At 45.0% G+C, this 22,266-nt stretch overlaps 1 protein-coding gene across 2 annotated transcripts in view; it reads right to left on the bottom strand.

Moving 5' to 3' along the window:
- GLB1L2 (galactosidase beta 1 like 2) overlaps positions 1-22,266 on the bottom strand; it is a 1,021,913-nt gene that overhangs the window by 725,663 nt on the left and 273,984 nt on the right. For both annotated transcript variants that reach the window (XM_085647243.1, XM_085647244.1), the window contains exon 5: positions 11,746-11,854. In XM_085647243.1, the coding sequence (XP_085503369.1) occupies positions 11,746-11,854 (109 nt within the window). The remainder of the gene's footprint in view (positions 1-11,745; positions 11,855-22,266) is intronic.

Here is a 22,266-nt window from a genome sequence, read left to right as displayed (position 1 = left end):
TCAAACTCTTCTGCATCCTTGACATCGGTGGGCATTCATCTTCTGTGCCTACTGGTCACTCCTGAGTGGCATAGACTCTATTCCCTCTACTTGCAGGTCTTTCTCATCTTGAATCCACATTTGGGTTCCACCAGACTCCTTCATCTTCTTCTCCAGCAGCATCTTTCCTGAAGTCTTCCATTGTGGTCTACAACGGTTGCTGACGTCACTTGACACCTATGCACCCGGCTTCCCAGGTGTAGGTATCCTGGTTCCTGGGTATCCACAGGTGGGGTGACTCTCCAACCTTCTATCTTCCAGTGGGTCTCTTCAAGGTCCGCAGGAAAGGGTCCTTTTTCTTTAAAAATGCAACTGCGACTTGCCTATTGACTAACATTGAGCATGCGGTTGTGTTCCCACTTTGCACATGACCTCCATGGGGTTCCTAGATACTTACCTGGGGTGGTTCCTTGGGTCCCCGGCTCTTCTACGTCTTGTGGGACCACTCTTGTCTTGAGTCGTGGTTCACATTCCACTATTTTAGTATATGGTTTGGTCTCCCTCTGGAAACCATTGTGTATGTGTGCTAATTATGTGCTCTATTTCCTAAGTATTGTGTGCATTGTGTTTGTATCACCATGTAAGGGATAATACAATGTGTTAGTGAATGTCTTATAATAAATACATATTTTTATAACTACATTGTGTGATTCTTTTTCACTTAACCTATACTATAACATTAAGTACTGGTAAAACAAATGGCTTTACACTCCTTCTGGACTGAGCTTGAAGGCTGCTCTCCACAGCTACCACTTAGAGAGCTTTTTAAGATTGTCTCAGACCACTAAAATCACCATAAGAGTTGCCTGGATTAGTGCAGGGTGCTACACTTACATAAGTGTGCACCTTATACTAACTCTTATACTTATACCTTATACTAACTCTCACAGGGAGGATGAGTTAGTCGGAAAGGAGTCTGCGGCTAGATATGTCTCTACCAGATAGGGCGTTAACGAAGGTAAGTAACTTGTTCATCTGATAGAGACTTCTAGACGAAAATTCCTTACCTTTGAATAGATACCCAAGCAATACTATCCCCGGTGGAGGGTCTGCGGACAGATTTAAACGGGTGAACCGAACATGCGAAATGCCCGTCCCAGCAGACCTGACTGTCCAGGCAGAAATGCTTGGTAAAAGTGTGCAAGGAAGCCCACGTTGCTGCCTGGCAGATGTCCAGAACTGGGACTCCACATGCTAACGCTGTGGTTGCAGCTTCAGCTCTAGTGGAATAAGCCCTTAAGCCTTTAGGAGGCTGATTATTTGCCAGTGGGTAACAGATATTGATGCAGAGAACGAGCCATGTAAAGACGGTCTGTTCCTGCACCGGCCCAACCTTTCTTCGCACCAACATACCCCCACAATGAGTTGGTCATCCAACCAGAACTCTCAAGTGCGGTCAAGGTAAAACAAAAAAACTCTTTATAGGTCAAGACAGTGGAGTAGAGGGATGTGGAGGAGCGCAGAAGGTGGGCAAGGTGACAGATTGGCCCACATGAAATGGTGCCACCAGTTTGAGCTGGTAGAGGCCCTAGTGCAAAGCACCAGTTTGTCCGAATAAACTGAGAAGAATGGAGGCTTGGAAGATTAAGCAGCTAACTCACCCTTCGGGCCGATGTAATTGCCACAAGAAAGGCTGTTTTGGTGGTGAGTAGCCCGAGGGGACAATTGTGAAGAGGCTCAAAAGGAGCACACATCAAGAATGTGAGGAACGAATTAAGGTCCCACTGAGGCATAATAAAAAGAGAGGGGGGGGGGACATATATACAAGGCCCTTCAAAAATCTATTTACGATAGGGGACTTAAATAAAGTGGCGGGCAGCCGTAAGAATGCAGACTGAGCACAAATATAACACTTCAGGGTGCCCAAAGCAGAGCCCTGCTGGGCAAGAGTAAGAATGAAAGCAAAAGATCAGAAAGGGCGACAAACAATTGGGCCAATGAACCTTTCTGTACAATATGATACAAATCGCTTCCAACGGCAGGCGTATATCTTGGTGGAGGGACGCCTGGCTGCCAGAATAGTATTGCATACTTCAGGAGGAGGGTGAAAAGCTATCAACTGCCGCTCAAACTCCACGCAAGAAGGCGGAGAGTTGACAGGTTCGGGAGGAGGACCCTGCCTTACTGCTACAGAAGATCCTACCGTAGGGGCAGCATGGCCGGAAGATTAACACTCATTTTCAGAAGCTCGGGATGCTGGACTCTCCGTGCCCAGTCTGTAGCCACAAGGATGACTTGGACCCAGTCGTTTCTGATCTTCTTGAGAGCTCTGGGACGGCGCGGTATGGCTTGAAAGGTGTAGAGGAGGCCTGAGATCCACTCGAGATGAAAAGCATCTTTGAGTGAGAGCTGCCTTAGAAACTACAGCACGCAAAACTGCTGGCATTTAGCGCTCTCGGCGGAGGCAAACAGATCTAACCAAGGCTCTCCCCCTTGCTGAAAGAGACCTTGCGCCACCTACGGTGGAGATACCATTCGTGATCCGCAAGTCACAGACGATTGGGTTTGTGTGCTCTGGCATTCAGAGAACCTTCCAGGTGTTGAACCACCTGGTATTAGCCCTGCGGTTCCAGCCATCTCCAGAGACACAGGGCCTCTTGTAAGAGGGTCCACAAGCCCACCTGCCCTGTTTGTTGCAGTACATGGTGGTGGTATTGTTTGTAAACTCTTGCACTAGCCTTCCCTTGAAGGAGGGTAGAAAGGCTTTCAATGCCAGTCAGATCACACGGAGCTCCAGCATGTTGATGTAGAGTATGGATTCCTTCAGAGACCAGAGTCCTCTGATCGTCACCTCTCACAGGTGGCCGCCCCATCCAAGGAGTGACGCATTGGTCATTTCTGTGAGATCTGGTTAGGGAAGGTAGAGAGGGGTCTGCCTCTGACTCAATCGTGGTTCGTTAGCAGCTACTGCAGGTCCTTTGCAGTTCCCTCCAAGATCTGGACCATGTCGGAGAGATCCCCCTTATGCTGCACCCACTGGAACTTCAGGTCCCACTACAGAGCCCACAAATGCCATCTGGCATGAGTAACCAGAAGGATGCAGGAGGCCATAAAGCCCAGCATCCTCAGAGTCAGCCTCACCGAAACACTGGACAGTGGCTGAAACATCGATATCATGACCTGAATATCCTGGATGTGCCGCTCAAGAGGATAAGCCTGAAACTCCACTGTGTCCAGAACAGCTACGATCAAAGGGTGCATCTGAGAGGGAGTCAGGTGTGACTTTGTCATGTTGATAATAATCCCTAGCGAACGCAGGAGGTTCGCCGTAGCCTGGAGGTGGGAGATGACAGCCTGGGGCAAGCCCACCTTCAGTGGCCAATCGTTGAGATAGTGAAGACTGGCACCCGTAACCTACGCAGATGAGCTGTGACTACCACCATCACCGTTGTGAACACCTCAGGGGTGCTGTTAAGGCCAAAAGGATCTCAGTGAACTGAAAATGCTCACGGCCTACTGTAAACTGCAGGTAGCGCCGATGGGCAAGCAGGACAGGGATGTGAAAATAGGTGTCCTGCAAATCCAACGCAGCCATCCAGTCTCCTGGGTTCAAGTCAGACAAGACCTGAGCCAATGTGAGCATCTTTAACTTTTCCTTCTTGAGGAAGTAGTTGAGGGTTTGGAGATCTAGCACAGGACAAAGACTCTTGTCCTTCTTGGAGACCAGAAAGTAGCAGAAATAGCACCCACAGCTTTCTTCTGGTACCAGAACCGTCTCTATCGCTCCGTTGACCAAGAGAGCCATGACTTTCTCACAGAGCAGGGACAAATGATCTTTAGTTAGCCAGACATTGGACAGAGGCATGGAGAGTGGGGTAGTCTCAAAGGAGAGGGAAGTAGTACCTTCAGACAATCTGCAGAACCCACCTGCCCGATGTTATGGACTGCCAGTGGTGGAGGTGATTGTGGATCCTGCCATTATCTAAAAGGGCAAGAATAGGAAGGTCTGGAGGCTGCAGCTGGGGTGAGGGGGGATTGTGGCTGGTAGGAACCGTGCTCTTGTCCATACAGAGGTTGGGAACCTTGCATGGCTTGGTGGCTAAGATAGGGTTGGCATGGTTGAAAGCCCATTCCTTGGCAATAAAAGAAGCGAAAGACAGACTAGGGACATGGGGGCCCGGGAGGACCAAAGCTTTGGTCGCAGCCTTCGAGTCCTTAAAGTGATTCAGCACCGAGTCCACCTTGTCTACGAAGAGACGGGTGAAATCAAAGGGCATGTCAATGAGGGAAACCTGGACATTCCCGAAAAGACAGATGTTCTCAGCCAGGCATGGTATCTGAGGGCCACAGTCGGCGAAACCTCTCTGTCCAGCGAGTCAGATGTTTCCAAGCCACAGCGTATAGTGAACTTCGCTAAGTCTCTCCTTTCTGTAACTGCTTGGGAGATAATGACCTGGGCCTCCTCTGGGAACTGTGGCAGAACTTGCGCAACCGTTTCCCAGAGCATGTGGGAATAGCAGCCCAATAAGCATAAAGTGTTCACTGACCGCAATGCAAGACTGGCGGAAGAAAACATTTCTTTCTGAAGCTGTCCAGCCCCTTGGATTCCCTCTCTGGGGGAGCGGCAGGAAACGTGCCATGGGAAGTGGAGACTTGGACCACCAAGCACTCCAGGGTAGGGTGTTGGGTGAGGAAATTTAGGTCTCCTGAAGTCGAGAAGTGGCGGCAGGCAATCATCCTATTCACAGGAGCCCCTGTGCTGGGTTTGGACCAGGTCCACAAAAGGATGTTGGTGAGGGCTTTGTTGAATGGAAGCAGGTATTTAGAGGAGGAGACTCCCGGTTGCAGCACCTCCGTCAAGATGTTGGTCTTGACTGCCACCAAGGCAATTGAAGGTCGAGGACCTCAGCTGCCGTCCGCACCACCAATGCGTATGTAGCTCCCTCCTCCATAGCCACTGTAGGGGGAGAAAGCATGCCGGTATCTGGCGAGGTATCCAGTCCCCTAGTATCACCCAGTTTCTCACATCAGTCCATTTCCTGATCATACTAGTATTCTAAGGGGTCCAGAGACCCCTCCCATTTCTCCTCGAGGCCTAGCCCGTCATAATAGGGCTCAGGCTCCAACCTAGGACAAGGGGGCCCTGACCGCTCTGGAATCGGCGTCTGTCGACGCAGCTCCGGCTCTGTGTCATCTGGGATGACAATGGAGCTGGTGCTGCTGGTGAACACTAGTGGCACTAGGAGCATCGGCGTCAGGCTGGGGAAGGTCATAATAGCACAGCCAGTGCCAGTACAAATCCATGACTGGATATATGGGGGCGCATCGGGGCTGGGGCAGCCTGCGCAGAACCATATAGGGGCCCCTCCGACCCCGAGGGGGCTGAAGGCGTGCCGGGGGGGGTTTGAGCCACTCAAAAATGAGATGCATGGCTCATATAACTCTTTAATTTGAGCGGGGTTGCTCCGGCTTCCAAAAAAGTGGGGAGGTGTGGTGTCGGACCAGGCGCAGGTTCCAAGAAACCATGCCTTGAATGCCGATGTTCCTTCATTGCATCAGTCGATGGACAAGGAGAGGTGGAAGCGCACTTTGACTTCTTGTATTTTTGTGCCTCTTCCCTGAGTGTCCCGATTTGAGTGGGACGAAGAGGACCACTGACTCCTGGAACAGTCCCGAGACCTTCCTCTCGAGTGGGATAATGACTTCTGCGGATTTGCATGCTGGGTTGCTAGCAGCCTAAGGGACCGCTCCTTTAAAGCCTTCGGCACCAAGGCCCGGCAGTAGGCCTACAACCTGGCGTCATGGTCACGCTACAGACACCACAAACACATGAGATGCGGGTCTGTCACTGACAGGTTTAAAATCCGTCTTCCTTCAGGACATCCTCGACATACCAGGAGGAAAATAACCTCAAACAAATTTGACAAAATGTTGCCAAAATCCTATCAAAAACTGACAGAGGGGTAGCCCTTCTCTCGGATCAGCACTGACTGGCGTGGAAAGAAAAGCGCTGATGTCAGCGCGCAAAGGTGACGCCTATATAGGTGACACGGACGTCCTTTAGGGCACGGACGACGATGCAGATGCCACGGGGAGCTGAACAATGCCACCTACTGGCACGCAGGGGTACTGCTCACGAAAAATCTTCCGGATCCAGTGTGACGCTTGATGAAATTCAAAGGTAATTAATCTGTGGCTGGAAGACTCTAGATTGTCTGTTTCGATAAAATGCTGGTACAAAATACGTACGGGTCAGGAAAGTCCATTAAACAGGTCATTATGGACCGCCTTAGAAAATGATCTATAATAGGCTTACCACAAATATTTGTATATTTCCCTGAAAATAACACACTTAACACAACTCTGGGACAAGAACTTGCCCTTTCTGACCTTTAAGAGAGTGGGGAACATGGCGATAAAGATGCAGCCATATCTGGAGGATACAAATAATTGTTGTTCCCGATCTCATGCCTGGATGGTGATCTAAAAGAACGTCGGCTTAAACGTTTTCCATATCTAAAACCTCCTTCCCAGCACACATCAAGCAGAGACTGATGGCCCTACTGTTTGGCCAACTACCATCGCTGGCCAGCCAACCACACTGGAAACGCAGTGGACCAACCAGGTGTAGATTGTGGTGAGAAAAAGGAGGACTTTGTACATTTAAACTGTACATGTCCTCATCTGTACAAACCTCACATCAATCTACAAAAAAACCAGTTTCAACGCCAGAGGCATTCGCACGTGCAGAGAAGCAATAATAGCGTGTTTCAGCCCATTAGACCTCCAGAACTATAAATTAATTACATTCCTGACGATCGCCCTTATTAAGCTCAGCGGGTCGGCTAAACTAACATCAAAATTCAAAATATAAGTGTTATCCAACCAACAAAAACAGAGACCATCTGGACTTGATAGGCCACTAGTGGAGAATGCAAACGATTTGGACTGGTGCGGCCAGCTTGTCAGTAGGTTTGAGATGATTCGCTCTTATAAGGAATATCACATATGGTTAGCTGATGCTCTAACATATTAATATGCACTGTTGTATTTTAATTAGGTATTTTAGTATGTGATACTACAAGGGCAGATGGTGGTATGTCCTACCAAGCACAGATGCCCTTTATTTAGGTTTCCCCCTAGCAGATATGTTTTGTATTAATTATAACATTGTTATGGTTGTAAATAACTGAAACAATAAATCATTCATTGTAAAAAAACAAAATAATGTTTAAAAACAAGATCTACCACTTAAAGTAGTGCTTACCAAGTTTGCCTTTCGGGGTGAATATCAACAAGGAGTTCAAGCCTATCTCAATAGTATTACACTTACAATGAAATGCTAACATCCTTCTAGAAATCTCGTGTATTACATTTATTTACACTATAAACGGTTATCAGAAAACTGAAAGTGCAAAATAACAGTACATAGATGTCACACAGTAATCACAAAAATAAACAGGTTATCTTATACTATGAAAACTACACAATACTGAACAGATTGTTTTAGATGGTTTTAAGTTTGGTTTGTTCCAATTCCACTGTAGGAGGAATAATGCCTGATGTTTTGGAGGAGAAATGATCTTCATTGAAAAAAATACAAATATTGATGAAAACACTGAAAAAAGTACAAGCCGCAGAACGAGCTCCGAGTCCTGATCCTTAGGCCTGTGAAACCTGAATAAGACGTATTAACATGACGACTACATTATGGAGGCACTAAATCAAATCCGATGGAGCAGAGCTGGACTGTGATTTGAATGGCCCTGGTGCCACCTAGCGTCACAACAAAGCAATTTCTAGGAAGAAACACTCCGGATCCAGTCCGATTTATGGAGTCAGTGAATTCAAAGGTGAGTAATATGTTGGAAGCATTCTTCGGAACGGAAAACAAGCATTGGCAATGCCAATAGGTCTAACTTTAAAAGAATGTTATATGACAATGTGAAGCATTATAAGTAAATAGCATAGGAATAGATATGTATTTTTGTGGAAGCAAAGAAGTGTGGAATAATATTGGTGTAGATTAAAAGGTCACATGACAGTTGCAGTCAAGCCAGACCAAAATATCCATGTAGGTTAAAGACTGCCCCCTCCCATCTGTGCTGCTGCCAGAGAAAAACAACATAATTTATCTAGTTATCTCAGGCACTTTAATAGCAGTCCAATGATGTGTGCCCCTGAAAGTTCAAGCTTAGACAACTGGATAAACAAAATAATCACAGCTTGTGAAGGGTAAGCACTTTTTTTGTGGAAGCAAACACCGGCTGCCTAATTACAACATATACTTCTGGCTCCTAACATGTGGGCAAGGCCAAAGTCCCTCTACAGTGATGATCATATAATTGTCTGGCAACAGCTGAGCTATCAAGCCAGGCTGTGAAACTTCTAAGCAGGACAAAGAGCTGCGAAATGAAGTGGACATCCAGTTTTCACTGAATTGGTGGAGGCACACTAAAGTATGCAAAATAGTGATGGATAGAATGCTTGAATTAATCTTACACACCATGCCATCTCAGTTTGGACCCAGCCGAGATCCACCTCTGGGCATACTCGTCCCGCTTACGGTAAGGTATACAAAAAAGTGATGGATGGAATACTTGAATAAATCTTAGCCATTGGAGCAGCGTCAAGACTGATTTGTATATGGCTGGGTCCAAACTGAGGTGGTGTGGTGTGCAAAATAAAAATGTATTGGGATGCAGCCCAAAGGGATTACCAGTGGCTGATATTAACTCAAGTGTTCCATCAATAGGGTGACCAGGCGTCCCGGGTTTTCACCTGCTGTCCCGGCAGATTTCAGGAAATGTAGCTTCTGTCCCGGTTTTTAGAGAGGGTCGGTCACTAGGACCAAGCAATACCTGGCTGTTGAGCCTTAACTCGGGCACAACCGGTCTTGCATTGCTTGTGTTTTCTGGGTTCAGAGAGGAACTAGCCTGGCAGTTTGGGCATGACTGTTCCCATTGGAGCAGGGTCAAGACTGATTTGCATATGGCTGGGTCCAAATTTAGGTGGCATGGTGTGCCTATGAACTGGGATGCAGCCCTGAAAACTACCAGTGGCTGAGATTAATTGAAGCATTCCATCCATCACTTTAGAGCGCAGGCACACCACAGTGGTCTTCTGATGGATCTCAAGTAGATGTTCCAAGCTTTTGGGCGAAACGTTTTACTACTGATCTGTGGTGATCACCACTTTAGGACATTGCACAAGTCACTGGACATGAGCGTACGAATATCACTTATACTCTTCCTGTACACAGCCAGGCACAAGGCCTAGAGTGGGCAGACTCATCTTCTGAAAGAGGCACTCTGCACCGCTTTAAACAGACAGAAGCTGCCTCCACGAGGTGGAGGTCATTAAAGTATCTCTTCTAGCTATGAAAAGCAAGTTCAGTCCACGAAAAGCGGTGGTGCAAGACAGCCCTTCCCTGATTCTTGGCTCGGGGAGTCGGACATTCCTTCCCGAGCAAAGCCGCTCCACAAGAACAATGAGCTGCATTTCGTACTTTATGGCCTTAATCCCTTCCCTTGAGTTCAGTTTTCAAGCCAACAAGGCACCAATCTTAAACTTTCGATAAATCGGCTCAGACTCCCTTCAAACACAGTGCAACATACACAGTTCCAAAATGGCAAACATTTCTGCTCCCTCTCGAGAACTATTTTACCTTTATTGCGCTTCTACAGCACATAAGATTGTTCGTCTCTGAGGCAGAGCAGTGGGAGGGCCCTAGCCTTGGAGTCAGTAATTTGCACTTTGAGAATACCGGCCCCACTATGCGTGCTAATTGGCAAGATGACGATGACATTCTAAATCGAGCTTTCCAAGCGGTAAATGTTTATATTTAGATGCTTCTGTTATGGATAGGCTCGCCCAGGGCTTTGTGCACAGGCTTGGCCGCCTGATTGACTGACGGACTGATTGAGCAGCACAATTTCAACAAACTAGTCTCAGTTGTATGTTTTCCATAAAAGAACTGCATACCTAGTTAAAGTTTTCGTGCTGTCAGTGATTAATTTGAGTTACGGTTGGGCCCCTAATCTTATTATGCCTCATCTGACCATGACCCAGAGCAAAGAAGAAAAAACACAAAAGGGGGAAGAAAAAAAAGATGGATAAATAGTGACAAAAGGAGAAAGCAGGGATGAAAAAGAAATGTAAGAATGAGATAATGGGTTAGGGAGTGTCTGGTTGTGAAAGAAAGCGGGATGATGTAGAATAAATAATATTTCACTTTAATATTACTTTGAAAGTGGCACAGTGAGCTGCAGTCCCTCCAGCCTCCACTGCCAGAAACACGTCCTACAAAGCGTCTTTTTATTACATTACATACTTGTGTCCAAACTATCAGACAACTTTCTATAGCACAACCTCAATGCTCAGATACATGTGCAAAGCTTATATGCATAGTAAAATACCTTATATTCATTTTGGTGGATGGTAATTTTTGTCTCAATTGTTTAACATGAAGCTAATGCAGCATGCAGTCCCAACCAGGATCTCAGACTGCAAACTCCCCCACCAGCCACTCAGGACATGGTACTGACTTGAATTCTAATGTGCACGTGCCTGTTCTTGGCAGTCCTGATGCTCACCCAGTTGTGCTTAATGGTACTTTACATTATTGCGCTTCACAGCCCATAGTGGGGCGCCAAAGCACACTGTCAGCATGCTATACGAAGGGGGGTGCTGGTGCGCAGTGCTGTATTATTGTTGAGATCCTACGTTGGAGCGCTTTAGTGTCAGGTGTGAGTACCCAGATAAGTTCTCTTATCTGTCCTGGGACACAGAGTCCTTCAGTGTGGAAGAGGGGGCGACACATGTAAAACATAACTGTTATTGACTTACGTTTCTAATTTACTCTGTGCTACTTTTCATTATTTGAATAATTCTAAAGATGGGGATTAACTGGATGTCCAGGGTGATGTAGCAAGGGGACTAACAAATACAGGAATCTTCACAGCACCAACCTAACACCAACCAAGCCTGAGGGCCAGTGGGAAGCTACTTGCATGCACACCAAAATTGAGGGCAATCAGGAAAGGCCCAGTAACCATATGGCAACATGCACAAGGCAGGGATGCTGTAAAAGAAGTACAATGATGCCAAATATGAAAACATGGATGTTGTTGAAAGGGGCAGTAGCCATGCACCTATTTTAAAGGCAGGATACTCGCAACTGCTATTGGGGAGGGGATGTGGTCCGTCCGCTAAACTGCAGACTTTGGTGCTGGAAACCAGGGTTCGAGCCTCGAGGTCGCGTCCGCATCCTGTACTTCTGGGCAAATCACTTAACCTCCCCGTGCCTGAATGTGTAATGTAATTACGGTGCTCATGTAAAGCACTCCAATACCTTCTGGTCGAGTTCGCGCTATATAATTATGCAAAAAACAAACAAACTGCTGTACAAATACACCTCACGAGCGAAGAAAGAGGTTGAAAAACAATTAAGGTTGGCAACCGGAGCAGAATCTAAACAATCTTTAAAAGGCGTAGGTTCCGCAAACTCCTGCTAGGCCGAAGGAGGCCAAAATCTAGAGCAGAGATTCCCTCCCATGCTCATAAAGGCTCCCAAAGGCGAACGAGCACCAGAAGGCGAGCTCTCTTTGGCTCATGCCACAGACTATAGTCAGCACGGGTGGCTTGGATACAAAGCGTTTGGTTGTTTGCAGCCCTAACAGCACATACACGAATAGGCCTACACATATCACAAACCGTCCCATTAGATTATTACATCATGGAGATTTTACAGTCTAAACTGCATACCTGAAACCGGACAACTTTTCCCATTAGGTGATCAAAATAGGCGTCAACAGCAGCAATGAATCCTGGGTAAGTGGTTCGAAGCTTCATTTTCTTGTCTCGCAGTAACCAGCTACGAACAGATAAGAACAGGAAATATCATTACTGAATTAACAAGCTGATACAGAAATGTCTCACATCTGCAGAACAGCACTGATTCGGTGACATCTTGCACAAATGATAAGTCATGAGTAAGAATGCAAATTGTAGCCAACTACAGCCATCCCTGAGTCACAGTTCTTTAAAAAGAACCCCTTCCATGCCTGCTCTCACATGTGAGGCCTTATACCTTAACACATATCAGGATGTGTACCGATCAACCAGCTCACAAATCTAACGTCTTAATTATTAGTGTTATGGTGGGTGGTAAAAATTATCGCACCTGATAAAATCCAATCATTATTACCAGTTAGGACTTAAACCCCTTAAAACGGTGCATGATGAGGACATTTCGGTCATTTCAGCTGGTCTGACCTGGGAAAAATTGAGGGATGCAGATTTGGTAAACTCCAAACAATTTGTCATTCCAATCACTGTGCAAATAGGACTTTGTGGCGGGCTTGGAATTATCCTGCCCATTTGTAATCCAGGGCCTAAGTAACATATACCATAACCCATTCAAACATTGCTCAGACATGGTCAAACATGGCTGGCCATGGTCATACAATGAATGACAAAATGATATTTACCATACATCTAGGTATCCTCCAAAGGAATCTTCATAATAGTTATAGTACTTATTAGTCCCACCGATGCAAAGGATCCTCAGCACTTTTTCAAATGTATATTTGGGAGCAGCATTTCATTAAAAAAAAACAGTTCTTGAAAACAATTGATAAACAAATAATACTCCTCTGACTTGATGTTAGCCAATTTGACAATTTTCCCTTAAAATTAGAAAACTAGTCTTATCCTAAAAGAAGCTTTATTTAATTTGTATTTAATTGATTTCATAAACCATTTTAAAGGAAATAGTGAGAGAAAAGGAGAACAGCATAGTCAGATACACTGCAACTATGACATCATGTGAAACTGATACTGTGCCTTTAAAGAAAGAACACCCTAATGGTGTCTAATTCTGTAATGTCAGTGACAGGTCAGTTTTCTTTTTTTACAGATATCAAGGATTCGGAAAAAAAGTAGGACCTCTTGCTGTCTCCTCTAAGAAGGAAGAATAGTTGCTTATGGATATAGTAAAGATTCCCCTGGAGAACCAGGATTACAAGTAAGTAACTTTTCCTTCTCTTATAGGGTAGCTTCATTTTTAGTCATAACCACTGAACAGAATAGCAAGCTCCATACCTACAAAGGTAGACAAGAACACAGAAAAAGCCTTGCGGACTGGGAAACCAGCTGATATCTAATTCAATACAATAACGTCTTGTATGTACGGACTTCCGAGTGGCTACTTTACATACAGAAATGCAAATATTTCTTAGTAATGCAGCGTTAGGCATCTTACCCCCCAGTAGAATGGCTTTTAGGCTCACTGGCCAATTTTTTATTAGTGTTCTGCTAATACAGCTAAATAAGAAACAATCAAATTAGATGTAAATTGTTTTGAGGTGGCCAAACCCAAATGAATGTGTCGACAGTTGACAGAAATGTGATCTTATTGTCTAGTTTTGTTAGTTCTATCAAAACTATTCAATACTCTCAACATCCAGGGACAATTAAGAGCTCCCTGGTAAAGTGAAGGTATTCTGAAAAAAAAAATCTGGAAGGGTAATAGCTTGATTGTCATGGAAGTCTAACACTACCTTTGGAAGAAAACTCAAATAAGTTCTGACAACCTAATTTAATTAAAAAAGCTGGAAGAGTAATAGTTTGATTGACATGGAAGTCTTCTGACAACTTTAATTCTCAGGAAAACCATGTATTGTTCCTTAAAACCAAAGCACCCAAATCTCATAATCCATGCAGCTAAAAGCGGTAGTCATATGAAAAGCTGGTTTCAAAGAAAAGTGCTGTAAGGTAGCCTTATAAACTGGTTCAAAAAGATGACGCATCTATTATAGAACTTTATAGAATTCCAATGGAGGAGAGGGTCTCCTGAATGGAGGGTAAACTTTATTAGCCCCCACCCAACAGAAAGTCCTTACTCATTGGAACCTTGCAAAAAAAGTTTGCAAATAACATTTTAATAAGCAGTGACAGCTACAAAATGTACATTTAGTTAAGAACATTACAACACAGTATTTGCAGAAAGAAGAAGCTATAGTCCTGTTTTCTACTGCATCTTGTCAGGTTAATAGTCTCTTGGATGTACCAGATAAAGAACCTTTTTCATTAAATGGTGTAGGAAGTTTTGGTAAAATGGCTTTCTAGCCTGCTTTACCATAGCATACAATCTTGAGGAAGAGTAAGATGCCCTTCTGCTCCAGGAGTCGGATAGCCATGGTAACAATGGAAGGTTTGAAAGTGAGATCTAGCCTCCTATTTGATTTGCACAGCAGGCTCTTGTATAAGCACTCTGAGAGTTGAAGAAGATTGCTGTATCACCACTCACTCTGCGACTCCAACAGAAAAAGTATATTTTGTGCCTTGCACGGGTCAACTTTATCAGGGGCGTAACACAGGCCCCCGCATCCCCCGCAGTGCAGGGGGGGGGGGCAAGCTCCAGGGGGCCCCCCCACCACTGCACTTCGGCCAGGGCGCTCCTGATAAGAGTCCGGAGGGGGACCCTCCAGGTACCTTGCAGGGGGGGCCCCCTCAATTATCGTTACGCCTCTGAACTTGATGCTGACCAATGGAATCAACGGTAGCGAGGAAGAGTATACAAAAACTTCCTTGACCAGTCTATCAAAAGGGCATTGGCTGGTAGAACATGTAGGCATAGGTTGAGAATTTTTAGTTTTCCAATTCACAAAAAGATCTATTCAAGGAAATCCCAATAAAAACATATGTTGAAAAGAATTGAGTCGTTTAAAATTCATTGGTGATTTTTCTTTTTTTAAAAGCTGCTTTGGGAAGCTACTTCTGTTTTACGAACATCTGGGAGATGTATTGCAGTTACCTTTGAGATTCCTAGCAATCACCCACCTGCCCTTTTCCTTTTTAAGCCCCCATGGTAAGCCAGGTCCTTATGGAGGGGGGCATGATCTGTTTGTGTCTTTTTTAATACTTTTGGGGAGGGGTGTGAATGAATACCCCCTCCCCGAGTCTTCTGAAGGCTCTCAGGACCCCATCCCCTAGGGTTGATGGCAATTTAATTGTGGAGAGTGGCATGTGGCTCCCCTCCCTCAGCCTTCTGAAGGCCTCAGGGACCCCATCCATTAGGCCGATGGGATCCCATCCCCTGGGGCCAAATTCTTTTTTTTCGGGAGTGGGTGCCCCTGCCCAAGTTGTAGTATGGCCCTGGGAACCCCAGAGCTCGATCTATGAGATATATATATATATATATATATATATATACATATATATTCACATATTCACTGAAAAAACCATAGGTTTCAGGGGTGTTATAGTTAGCTGGACTTTTCACTTTTACAAAACCATTGAAATTCCCCCGTTATAGTTAGTTCAGCTAACTATAACTCGCGCGCCCGCAATGCACTGCTGATGACGTCACATATTACATCACTCATGACATGGTCGGTGACATCACTCATGACATCACTGATGACATCTCAAATGACATCACTGATGACATCATCCAGTGAATGTGTGATTTTCTGAAAATTAAATATGTTTTATATATGTATATCTCAAGGTCGATGGAAGAATAAATGGGTATATAAGTGTCTAAATGGATGATTTGTTTTTGAAAAATTGATTGTGTAACTGACTGATTAAGTGTATCATAGTGAATACATGGCTTAGTGAGTAATGTTTAAATATGTATATATCTGTATCAGTCTCTCACTTTGTGTATACGTGGCTGCATGGGTTGGTGAGTAGCTACATGGGTGTCTATATAGGTTATTAGTTGTTTTTTTGAGTATCAGTCTGAGTGTCTGCATGGTTCGGTGGGGGGTATTACGTAGTGCATAAGTGCATGAATGAGTGACTCACTGTTTGTATGTATTGAAGACAGCATGTGTGCAGGACTGTATGGGTGGATGAGTGTGTGTATGGGTGTGTTAGTGAGTGAATGACTGTCTCAATAGTGTTTTTATGAGTAACTACATATGTTTTAAACTAGTATATGTTCTATAAGTGATTGTTTAAAAGACTAAGTATGTGTAAGTTTCCGTAGAAGTAAGTGTGGTGGTGTGTGTATAACTGTATATGCAAGTAAATGTATGTTTGATTCTTTATTAGCATGAGTGACTATGTGTGTGAGTAACTCTATGGATGAGTGGCATTGTGTAACAGGATGTATAGGTGTATGAGTACATATGATGAGTGAGTACATGTATGAGTGACAGTATAGGAATGTTGGTGAATGAGTGGATGTGTATGTGGATCTTAGAATTACTGAAGAGGTTGTTGTAACTGGTATTGGTATGTCCATTGTTTTGAAAAGTTTAGACTCTATTTTTGAATGTGTGTATCAAAGGTTATATTAGGGTGAGAGGAGGTCTGCCACTCTATCACAAGGATGATGTCATCAGTGATGTCATTTGAGATGTCATCAGGGATGTCATGAGTGATGTCACTGACCATGTCATGAGTGATGTAATATGTGACGTCATCAGCAGTGCATTGCGGGCGCGCGAGTTATAGTTAGCTGAACTAACTATAACGGGGGAATTTCAATGGTTTTGTACAAGTGAAAAGTCCAGCTAACTATAACACCCCTGAAACCTATGGTTTTTTCAGTGAATTTCTGAGGTTTATTAAATGCTAATTCCTAACTATAACGTGCCTGAAACCTATGGTTTTTTCTGTGAATTTCAAAGGTTTTTTAAATGCTAATTTCTAACTATGCCTACAGAGATAGGACATGTGAAGAAAGAAGAAAAAATGCACAGAAAGAAAAAACAAGAAGTGCAGAAAGAAGCAACAGAAGTCCTTAAAGACGAAGAAAAGTGCAGGAAGAAGGATAACGTGCAGAAAGAACAAAAAGAAGAGCAGAAAGAAGCCTTGTTGCAAAATCATCCTGTACCCTCAACTTTTTCAGACGGATACTGGTGGTAACTGAGTCTGACTAACCAGTCCTAGAGCCAGTGCTATGTTAAAAGCCACTTAGAATACAGTGAAAACACCTACATACACTAGAGAACATTATGTGTTGGGGTCCCCCTGTTATTAGCATGACCTCCTCTGTAAGCCCCTAGTAGTATATAATAGGGCAGGGGGATTAAAACAACCTCTTAAAACAGGCCACAGGGCATTTTTGCACACGTTAACTCAGGCCCTGTCCCCTCCCTTCACCACTGTGTAAACACGCCCTGTGTCCGTTTTTAGTTGGGAGATTAAGTTCATTTGAATCCTGAGGGTCCCTAGGGTCCAACTAGCCCACTAGGTACCTCCAGTAAGTGCCACAGAGATGCGTTGCAGAGAGGTGTAAAAAGTGGCACGGCCTGGACCACCTCTCTGCAATGCAGCTCAGTGGCGCTTACTGGAAGCACTTGGTGGGCTAGTTAGCCCCCAGGGGCCCTCAGTATTGAAGGAAAATTATATCCCCAATTTAAAACGTGCCATAGTGCGTGTTTGCACACGTCACCTCAGGCCCCGTCCCCTCCCTTCACCACTGTGTAAACGCGCCCTGTGGCTGTTCTAAGTTGAGAGATTAAGTCCCCTTGAATCCTAAGGGTCCCTAGGGTCAAACTAGACCACTAGGTACCTCCAGTAAGCGCCACAGAGCTGCGTTGCAGAGAGGTGTAAAAAGGGGCTTGGCCTCAGAACACCTGTCTGCAGCGCAGCTCCCTGGCGCATACTGGAGATGCCTGTTGGGCTAGTTGGCCGTCAGGGACCCTCAGTATTGAAGAGGAATTAATTCCCCAACTTACAACTCGCCAGGGGGCGCGTTTGCAGAGTGCTGCAAGGAGGGGGCGTGGCCTCCGGCACAATGCCAGTCTTTTATTTATTTTAATTTTTTAAGAAGGGGGCTGTGTGGTTCCCCTTCTTATTCTAATTTATTGGCCCTGATGACCCCATCCCCCAGGGCCTGTCTCCTAATTTTTTTTTTTTTACCCCAATCCCCAGGGCCGGCCACTGTTTTTTAATATTTTTAAAAAATATATATTTATAGACACACCTAGGACATGCTGGACAAACCGTACGTACCTATCACCATGACGATTTGCGTGATATTCATTAAAAGGCGACTATGCATACAATGAATCCACGTGGAATGTATTTACACCACTAGTGAAGGTCTGACATGTCTGGTGCTCTACCGTGCTTAATCCCGGTAGACACCCTTGTCGTTTATTTATACAAACATGGGTAGCTTTTGACGGGCACATTTAATACACATGCACACCAAGCCATTCAAAGGGGATTCGACAAAAATTCGACCAAAACTATGCAAGAAACCCCCCTCACGGTTAATAAAACACACATTCACTGCCGGATGTGTAATACTTTTTATTTTACTCTCTAGAAAGGGGACGAACATCACTTGAGAGTCACAGCGCGCTCCTGGCAGAGCCCAATGCTGTGTTACACCCACCATTGCCTGCTGAGTGCCACACACCTCTGTGTTGTATTTCACTAGCTAGTGCATATGCTATGACACTCTCTAGCCCATGTGCACTGTAACACCACCCCGTGAATATGTCATGCCACACTTGTCTTCGCACGGGTTATATTGCCGCATCTAACGTGCCTTCCTCGATGCCTATGTTATAACGCACAGTGCTATGCCATACATATTACAATCTGGGATCCATATCTTTGTCACAGTGCATATGCAACGTTACACTCCCCAGCACATATTTTATATTACAACTTTAGAGACTAGTTAGGTTACACAACACTGCCCTGTGCATATTACACTCCAAGGCGCATATCGCATAGCACACGCTAGTGCCTGTGCTATCTCGCATCTCCAATGAATCTGTCATTGCGCACAATGTATTGCATATTATATTTCATGCCCGGTTCATCTTATATCACACTTTTTGGTGCATAGTTTATACCATACACTATATCTAGTTTTCATTTTCAATCGTGCTCTCAGGACTATCTTCTATATAACACTGTGTTCACCTACCCTTTTCACGGGCATTACATTTTGCGATAGGGGGTGGAGGGTCAGGGGGTGTTTCTGCCAAGTGAGCCCGGAGTCACAGTCACAAACGTCCTCTTCTTCCTGAATAAAAGTGAGATTATGCTGCATACTTGTTCATATTTTAAGTAGTTCGCACAGACACGTTTTAAAAACAATAAAGTTCCTAATACCCGCCTTCTCTGAACAGTTAGCTTGCTGCCCCATCCCCCTCCTCCCTATCCTCTGTTGTGTGAATCCATGGACTAGCCTCCTCCCTCCTGCCATGCATGGTCTGATGTGCTGCCACTGCCCTCAATTTAGTATGATGTACCAGTCCACTCCTCCTGCCCTCCATTGCCCAATTCTATGCCCCATCATTGACCTCCTGCCTAAACTCTGTGCTTAGCTTGCTGCCCCTATTCTCCTTCCCCCTGCCCTCCGATGTCTTTGTGCATGCCCCTGCTCCATCCTTTTTGCCCACCATGTTCCATGGACCTGCCACTCCTATCTACTCTGAGTGTTCTGTTGAGCTGCCACTCCCCTCCCACCTGCCTAGCATTGTCAGATGACTGTAACTTGTCCCTGCCACCTCCACCCTGCCTGTCCACATGCCATGCCCCTATCCTCTTCCTCCTGTCCTACATGGTCCATTGTACTGCCACACCCTTCTGCCCTCCCCGGTCTGTTGTGCTGCAACTGCTCCTCCTGCCTGCCCCGTGCGGTCTGTTGTGAGGCCCCTTCCCCTGAACTTTCTTGTCTGTGCATAGGTCCTGACCCTCCATCGTCCTTTGTGCATGCCCCTGCACCCTCCTTCTTGCCCATAATAGCCATTGTGCTGCCACTAACCCTCCCACTTGCCATGCATGGTATTCTGTGCTGCCATGGCCCCTCCCACCTTCCCTGTGTGGTCAGTTAGCTGCCCCTGAACCACGCCCACCTTCCCTCCATGGTCTGTGTGTATGCCATCACAGTCTCACTGTTGCTCTTCATGGTGTGTCTTGCTTCTAGTGCCCATCCTGCCTGACCTCCATGGCTATCTTGCTGCTCCTGCCCTGCCCCCTTGCCCCCAGCCCTCTGTTTACATGTGCAGACCCCTACTCCCTCCCTCCTGGTGTGTCTGTTCCATTGTAATGCCCCTGATCCGTCCCTCCTGCCCTTTATGGTCTGTTATGCTGCAGCTTTCTCTCCTGTCTGTCCATTATGGTCAGCTAGCTACCATTGCCTCTTGCCCCTCTGTTCTCTGTTGTCCATGTGCATGGTCCTGTCCCCTCCCTCTTTCTATGGATTGTTGTGCTGCACTCCCGTCCCGCATGCCCTGTGTGGTGTCTTGTGCTGCTGCAAACCCTGATGCCTGCCCTGCAGGGTCATTTTGGTGCACCTCTCCATGTCCCTCCTGTCCTCTGTTATCCAAGTCCATGTCCCTACCCCATTTCCTTCCATGATCCAATGTACCATACTTGCGAACATTTTTAACTTGGTAAGAGGGAGATTTTGAAAAAAAACTGGGGTATTGATTTTCCCCTTTAGGTTACATTGAAAAAGAGGAGATTGTAGATAGGAGACAGATCAAATAAAGCCCATTTGAGCTTAAAAACATTGGACGTTTCCTGGCTGAATCGGGTCTGTTGGCATGTATGGTTGTACTACCATTGCCTCTTCCTTCTGCCCACAATGGTCTATTACATTGCCACAGCCTCTCTTGCAAGTCCTGTATTGTTGGTTTGTTGCCCCTGCCCCCCTTTCCACTGCCCTCCATAGTCTGTTGTGCTGCCACAGCCCTTCCTGCCTGCTCAGTGTGGTTAAATTGTTGCCTTTGCACCCTCCTACCTGCCTTCAATTTTCAGAGTCCGTGCCCCTGGCCTCTGCCTCTCAACAGTATCCTAATGAACAACTAGATTGCTAACATTCTATATTTATTACAAAAGTGTGGAACGCCTGACGTCATCTTGATGTAATCAAAACTGTAATACCTAGAGCATTTCCTTTAGAAATTACATATATGAGAGGGTCTTATTGGCATCAAAATTATGGTTAGTGCTCTAAAAGACTAAAATAAGGACATATTTTCTGAGTTTTCAAATAGCGAGAAAGCACTTTTAAATTATTTGTTACCTTTATGTTTTTTTATCCAGTTGACCACTTGATTAAATGTTGCACTTAGGGGAGAGGATGTGGTGTTACTTCCAGAACTGCAGACTTTGCAACTGGGGAACCAGGTTGGAGTTTCTGCTTCAGCTCGACATTCTGTGATTCTGGTCAAATCACTTAGTCTCCCCATGTCTACAACCAAAATGAATTTGTTCTTGTGTGATGTAACCAATGCTCATGTAAAGCACTCCAATACCTGACAAGTCTGCACTATATAACACTGCAAAAACACAAAATAATAAGTGTTTTGCACACTTCTGTCATTGGGCTATATGTGGGCTACATCTGGGTGATTTTGGGCTACATTTGGGCTCTTTTGTCTCTGGTGGCCATCTTGGGAGACTTATTTGTTATGAAGTTTCCTAATTTCCTCATTTACTGCAGCCTCCTCAGTAGGAAATACTTTCAGTTTTTTACTTTGATTCCATCAAGAAGGCATTCAGATGTGTCACACATTTGCCATAAATTCAGAATGTTAGCACTCTTTTTGCTCATTAGATCACTGTAGTAAAGCTACTGCTCACCAGGGGAAACTGCTGCTGGTATTGAAAGTGCATGTTTCAGTCTGCATGTCAGAATGTTTTAATGAAATAGAAGAGGATTTGAGAAGTCACTCAAAATGTGCCCTAATTTTTTTTTCTGCAGCACTAATCATACTTTTTATGGAAAAATGAACCCCCTCATTTTGTTCCTTCTTAAATTAAATGTTTTAAGAGTTACCACTTTAATCCAAGCAAGATGGCTTCAGGTGTGCCATACGTTTATCATAAGTAGGACTGTTAGTGCTCTAGTTGTTCTTTGGAACACTCTGGGAAGCTACAGTAGAACACAAAGGAATCAACTGACAGTCTCTGCCCTTGTTGGATGTACATGTTTTACTGAGAATGTCAGACTTCATTCTCACATGACTGAGAAAGATCATGTGAATTTACAGAAAATAAGCTCTCAGTTTAGCTTATAGATCACCTTCCAAACCTCTGTGGGAAAAGCATGAGAAAATATTTTTCTCTCAATCATGATATCCCAGCAGAAGGCTTTTTCACATGGTGAAATCACCTTAGAACATACCACAATTCCTAAAATGAACTAAAGTCTTAAAACCTTCTATTAACTGCAATGCTTTTTAATGAGGTGTTATCATGTATATTGGTCCCAAGATGGCTGCCAACACTTCTTGGATGAAGTGCTGACCGCCAATCAGATCTCAGGATGAGATGTGTGGTTAGGCTCCGCCC

The sequence above is a fragment of the Triturus cristatus genome, chromosome 3_2, assembly GCF_964204655.1.
Source record: "Triturus cristatus chromosome 3_2, aTriCri1.1, whole genome shotgun sequence".
In the NCBI taxonomy this organism is placed as follows: domain Eukaryota; kingdom Metazoa; phylum Chordata; class Amphibia; order Caudata; family Salamandridae; genus Triturus; species Triturus cristatus.
This window is presented reverse-complemented; position numbering and strand designations above follow the sequence as displayed.